The sequence below is a fragment of the Coloeus monedula genome, assembly GCF_965178545.1.
Source record: "Coloeus monedula genome assembly, chromosome: 1".
Taxonomy (NCBI): Eukaryota; Metazoa; Chordata; class Aves; order Passeriformes; family Corvidae; genus Coloeus; species Coloeus monedula.
In genome coordinates, this window is record NC_138781.1 from 4885759 (window position 1) to 4892064 (window position 6306).

General features: G+C 46.2%; 1 protein-coding gene across 1 annotated transcript; it reads right to left on the reverse strand.

Moving 5' to 3' along the window:
- Window positions 1-296: 296 nt before the first annotated feature.
- Window positions 297-5676, reverse strand: LOC309579690 (elastase-1-like; the record flags this gene model as incomplete). Its single annotated transcript, XM_082293128.1, has 8 exons — window positions 297-440; window positions 1390-1539; window positions 2530-2675; window positions 2797-2933; window positions 3587-3718; window positions 4818-4927; window positions 5080-5183; window positions 5643-5676. 8 exons carry the CDS (start codon window positions 5674-5676, stop codon window positions 297-299), a joined length of 957 nt encoding a protein of 318 aa, XP_082149254.1.
- Between the last annotated feature and the right edge of the window lie 630 nt (window positions 5677-6306).

Below are 6306 nucleotides of genomic sequence, written 5' to 3' on the forward strand. Positions count from 1 at the left end.
TCCTGTACAGAGTAAATTTAAGAGTAAATTGGATGGATTGTGCTTTCTACGGATTGAGTTTGCCAATACACTTGAGGCAAATGCTCTCTCCATGAGCAGTGATTGATTGAAGCTGTTTGGGACTATGAAGAGAACCCAGTTCTGTGAGCAAAACCTCTGCTGGTTGCTTGAGAATAGATCAGGAAAGGAGCATTTACACTTGTGTCCAGCAGCATCACACATTGCTCTGCTCCCACCGACCTGGAAGCACCGACCTGACCACCTCTGCCTCTGGTGGGGCTATCCCTAAGGACCCCTCAATGAGAAAAGTCCATCATGACCATTTTCTGCAGGTTTGGTGCCAAAATGACAGCCTTGCCCGGCCCCAGGTTAAGGGCACTGTCACAGACTGGGGCATTCCCTGAGCCTCCTTCCCTGCTGACAGGGTTCTGACCCAGAGCCTAGGTGTGAGCAAACACACCAACAGGTCACTAGCTGCATTCACTGAGACTTTATTACACCAGTATTAGCCAAATCTTGCTGTTAATAGCCCAGAGAGGTGCAGAAGGGATGAGAGAAGGGTTAATGAGCACAGATACTCCATTTTCTGTCATATATTCATGCACCAGGCGATCCTTCTCTAGTTATCTCCATTTTTCTCTATAGTCTGGAAAGCAAAAAACAGATTAATTCAGCAGAGAGCAGAATAAGGCAAGTCTCCATGCCAGGGAATGCTCTGAAGAAGGGCTTGTTCCCAGCTGGGCCAGGGGACTGATGCAACAACCTATTCCCATCCAAAAAGGTTTATGGACCACAGTGCCCTCCCTCTAACCCACACTGATTTAAAATACCGCTCCCCACCTTTGCTTCCAGAAGAACCCACAATTTACAGAGGCTTTTCCACAAAACCATCCCCTATGTCTGGGAAAAGGCAGTGCCAGTCATTATTTCAGGAGCAAAGGGCTCATTGTTCATTCCCAAATGTAAAGCTGAGGGTGGATAGTGCAGATTTGAAGGATTTTCACTTTTAGAGGTGCTTTATGTTTGCTGCATTTCCCATCCAGCTAATTCCTCCTGTGGTTTCCTGAAGCAAGGTTTTGTCTGGGTGAATGGTGATGATAATTTTTTGGACACAGAGCCCAGCTCCTGCCTGGCTTGAATTTTGTCCATGGTCCTCGGCAGAGCATTTCAGCTACAAGGCAGCAGCTCCTTCCTTAGAACTGTTTGACTACACCAAAAGTAGCTCCAAATATCCTGATTTTAGACCCCTCCAGATTTCCCAGTTCCACTCCTAATGGTTTAATAAACAAAAAACTCCTCTGAATGAAAAATAAATGGAACATTCCTCTGGCAAGCCCTTGCTTTCAGGGGAGATGCACCAGGTTACCTCACAGGCATGAAGACACTTACGCTCCGGATCCAGTCCAAGTAGGCTGACACACGTGTGTAGACGGTGGGCTTATGGTAGGTGTTACAGTAGGGAACTAACCCAAAACTGGCAATCCCGTGGATTTCCCAGCGGCCATCCCTGTAGCAGTTGAGAGGGCCACCAGAGTCCCCCTGGATTGGAGGAAGGAAACGAAATACTCGGCCAAATTATCTGAGCAATGACTGGGGTAAGGAGCACTATAGAGTTAAAATATATGAGGCTCTTCCTTGTCTCAAAACGTGGTTTGTAACAAGGTTCTGACATAATTAAGCCACATAAAAATATACACTAAATATCTACAGACCTAAAATTATCCCATACCTATAACTGTACTACGTATAATTGTACAACATGTTTTATTTCTATATATTTCTATATTATATTCCTGTATTTACATAATCACACATTATGCATTTTTCCACAGTATTTTAAGGGCTCTGCATGGCTGCTTTTATCAGAAGCCACCTCTACAGTGGAAGGAATACAGAGAGATGTAGCAAGTATTTCTTGACTTCACATGCCAAACCTCCTTGCCTTGATGCTGAGGCCACCTGGATCCCCTGGGATAATGGGAATCTCACAACATCATCTTTTTCCACCTAACCTGGGCCAGAGGGAGCTGTTGGACATAGCCCAAAATTGCAGCAACCTCAGCTGTAAACAGAGTGGATGGGAAGGAGAAGGGTTACAAGCAGGGGGTAGCACTGCCTGGCCCAGGGTGCAACAACACAACAGCATTGGAAGAGTGGACAAACTTCCCCGCAGCTTCATCCTTTGGGTCAGGGCAGAGGTGACTGCCTTGTCCCCAGGATCACTTGGGACATGCTGCTGAAAGACAGGGCCAATCAACTCTCCCAAATCAGAGGGGAGAAGCGCACCCTGAGGATCTGCATGTTTTTCTCTCTGTTCTCTGATCTCTGGGGAGATGGAGGAATGTGGAGAAGGCTTGGTTCAGAAGATACTCAGCAGAAAGCGGCCAAGGGGCCAGGGTTTGCAGGAGAGCTCTTGCAGGTGGAGAAATGGCAAAACCAGAACTGAAGGCACAGCAAGGTGAAAGAGAAAGAAAAAAGAAAGAGGGCAGCTTGAAAACCCTCTGATTATAAGATTATAAGAGCTCTTACGCTGCATCCTGCCCTCACGCCGTCTCCACCCGCACAGATCATGGTCTCCTTTGCCTGGGATCCCCACCAGTCTGGCTGGGAGCAGATCTCGTGGTCCACCACGGGCACCACCACCTCCTGCAGCCTGTCCGGGCTGTCACCATTCACTACACAGAAAAGGGGACACGAGAAAGGGTGACATCTTAGCCCAGCAGCTTCAGGGGTTGAGGAAAGAGGCTTTATCTGAATGGTGGTCCCCCTGGACACTCCTCCTTCCCCCTTACTCACCACTGATCACTCCCCAGCCGGTAATATAGCAGGGATAGTCATTGGGCAAAATTTGTCCATTAGGTGGAAGTGTTCCAATCTCAACGAATCCATTGTCATAGGCATGAGATTTGAGGCGCAGGAGGGCAATGTCGTAGCTGAAACAGGCCACAGGTGAAAGATTCCTTACTGAAAATCCTGGATGAGGCATGAATCAGACATCCTCAGTCCAATTTCAGCACTCACACAGGGCTCCAGCCTCTGCATGACAGACAAGCACCTTGCAAATATAATTAATTATTCCTTACAGCTATCACAGGTGACAGGAAAATAAAAGCAATTAAGAAAGAAGAGGCCATGGTACAGGCTGATAAGGGGATAACAGTCCCCAAAAGTCTCCTATAGGTTTGAGGTGAATTTTGGTGGACCCTGGGTGGACAGGCATGTCTCTCAGGGGGGTCTCCTTCATCATTTTCTTGTTGGCTTTCCTTCATCAGATGCACGCAGTGCTGTGATTTATGGCAAGTCCACTAATCTTCTGTACATCCTGGATTCATCTGTTTTTTCCATAGATGGGTAAAACAGGCCCATCTTTTCCCCACCTTGGGCAAAACAGGACTAAGATCATCCAGGTGGACACCATGGAACACCTCCAAGAGAGGAAGCCATTTGGGGAATCTCCTTTGCAGCATCTCCCAGTGCTTCCCACAAATCCAGCCTCACTGGGAGCTGGACTGAACATGCATATAAACCCTAGTGGGACAGGAAGCTCAGTGTCATTCAAACACCTGATGTCATTAAAAATAATTACCCGTTGGCAATGGCATTGGGATTCCAGCCCTCATGAGTGAAGATTGCATCCACATCAATGTAGTACTCAGTGCCATCCACCTGCAGGAGGTTGTGCTCGCCCAGAGCCACCCGGTAGGATACATCTGGGGGCCTGCAAAGGAATCACAGAGTAATTGATGCAAAATCTACTCCCCACTGAGTGGTTTGCAGTGCAATTCCTGCACCACCCAGTCCTTCTACCAGTGTCATCATTTCCAAAGCACCTTCCATCAGAGGATTTCCAATAGACTGTAGCCAAATCTGCTGTGAGTGGGTCTGGAGAAGGGCAGGGAAGCTGGTGAAGGAGCACAAGTCTGATGAGGAGCGGCTGAGGGAGCTGGGGGTGTTTAGCCTGGGAAAAAGCAGGCTCAGAGGGGACCTTGTTGCTCCCTGCAACTACCTGAAAAGAGGGTTCTAGCAAGGTGGGAGTCGGTCTCTTCTCCCACGTAAAAAGTACAAAATGAGAGGAAATGTCCAATAGATATTGGGAAAAATTTCTTCACTGAAAGGGTGGTCAGGCACTGGAACAGGCTGCCCGGGGCAGTGGTGGAGTAGTTTTAAATGGCAGAGTTGGGTTAATGGCTGGACTCAATGATTTTAGTGGCCTTTTCTAACCTAAATTATGATTCTAAGTGGTTTTACAAATCAGGCACATGCTGCCTGCAGTTTGCTGATGAAGAAACTGAAGGTGAAGCATCAGCTACCACAGTGCTGAGCTTGGTCTTGAACAAGAAGATTCATTTTGCATCTCTGCACCTTTCTGGAGCAGAGTGTGAAGGACCAGCTGGTCACACTTTGTAAGTGCAATCACTAAAGGCAGGAGCAATTAAAGGGGACTGTTGGCATGTCAGACTTGTTGTACAGCATGGCCTGAGAGCAAGCAAACACCCCTTTTGTTCCATCTTCCCATCTCTCTGCAGGCCCTCGGGATGCAAACCCATGAGGAATGCTCACACTCATGCAAATGCACCCCTCCTCTTATGCAAATCAGCAATCAGCTTGATTTCCACTCCCAGGACGTTAGCCATTAATATGTAAAATCAAGGCTAAAGCAGAGTTTTCCAGCGCCCCTGATTAAGTGAGCAGTGAGACGTCCAGCTGTGCAAGGCGGGGCACAACTGGGGAGCTCTGAGGAGGAAAAGGGTCTGGCTCTCATCTGCAGCAAGAATGAGGAGCAGAACAGGAGTTTTAACACTTTTTATCCTACTCACATGCTGACACAGTGGGCTGCAGTCATGACCCATTTGCTGCTGATAAGGGTTCCACCACAAATGTGGCCGTAGTATCCCATGTCCTCGGGGTAGGAAATCTGAAGTGACACCTGGATCAAACAACAACATATTTTACACCCAAGGCATGCCATGCCTCTGCACAAACAGTGTGTGTGGCTTTGGACAGTGGAAGCTGTTATTTTCTCACTGTTTTTTTTTTCAAATTTAAGGCTATTTTTCAAATATAAGACACCAGCTTTACCTGCCACTTCCAGCTGTTTGGTTGGGCTTCATGGCCTCCAATTATTCGCTCTGCCAGTGCATCTTTCTGAAGAGCATCCCTCAGGGGAGTCCCAGAGATTGCCCCTAACACAAATAAGGAAGGAGAGCAGTTTGTTGTGTGGATTCCTAAAGAGAAATAGTCACCACAGCCAGCCAGGTCTGAAAGATGGAGTGGTTGATGTTTGCACGTGGTCACACTGTGGTCACTCTCCATCCTGGAGGCTTCTTTAAGGCTCCATGAGTGAAAAAGACCATAAACAGGCTTCAAGATACAGAGCTCTGATATAAATTGAGTTGTTTCCCATACTCCAACCCCACCCTGATGCACCAACCTACATCCTCTTTCTTTCAGGTTGCAGGTTTTTGCTCCCTCAGAGAATTCCCAAACCTTTCCCATGGAGATAATGCTTCCATAATAGAGGAAAACCCTTCCACATTAAGTTTTGCCCTAGCACAGAAACTGCAGAGAAAAAGAAATCTAATCTTTACCACTTAGAGACTGAGAGGTTCACCCTTCCCCAGCTCCAATAAATTGCTACTTACCCAGGCAGCCGAGAAGAACCAGAAGCTGAAACATCTTTAATGAAATGGTCACACTGTTCCAGGAAAATGTCTTTTTATACTAAATATCTGCTAAGCAGCTGTGTCTAAATTTGGGATCAATACAGCTTATCTATATCCATAACTTATTAAACTGATAAAAAATGTTGTCTTGGGAAGAAAACCCAACTGCTCAATGTGGAGCCAAGGCTACACAAACACCTCCACACTGTATGGTTCCCCCAGAGCCATGAGGCAGAAAAATTCTGAGAAATTTGGAGTTCTTTCAGATCAAGTCAAAAACAAGGTAGGGCAGATCCAGGCTGGAGAGGCCAATGCTTCAGACCAGCAATTGTGGGTGCACGTGTTGTATTAGTCCCTTGTAAGAGATTTATGTGTCAGTCCAGCTTTGTGCTACTCCATGTGACATGAACTGATCTTTGTAAAATAGATAAACAAAACCACAGCTTTTTTCATATCCTCATTAACTGCAGTCCCTTATATTTTGTGCTGGTGGAACGTCATGATTTATATCCATGTAATGGTTAAAGGTGCAATCAGGGAGCATAGTAGATGCATAAGTTCTTCAGATAAATATAAATATAAATATAAATATAAATATAAATATAAATATAAATATAAATATAAATATAAATATAAACACAGC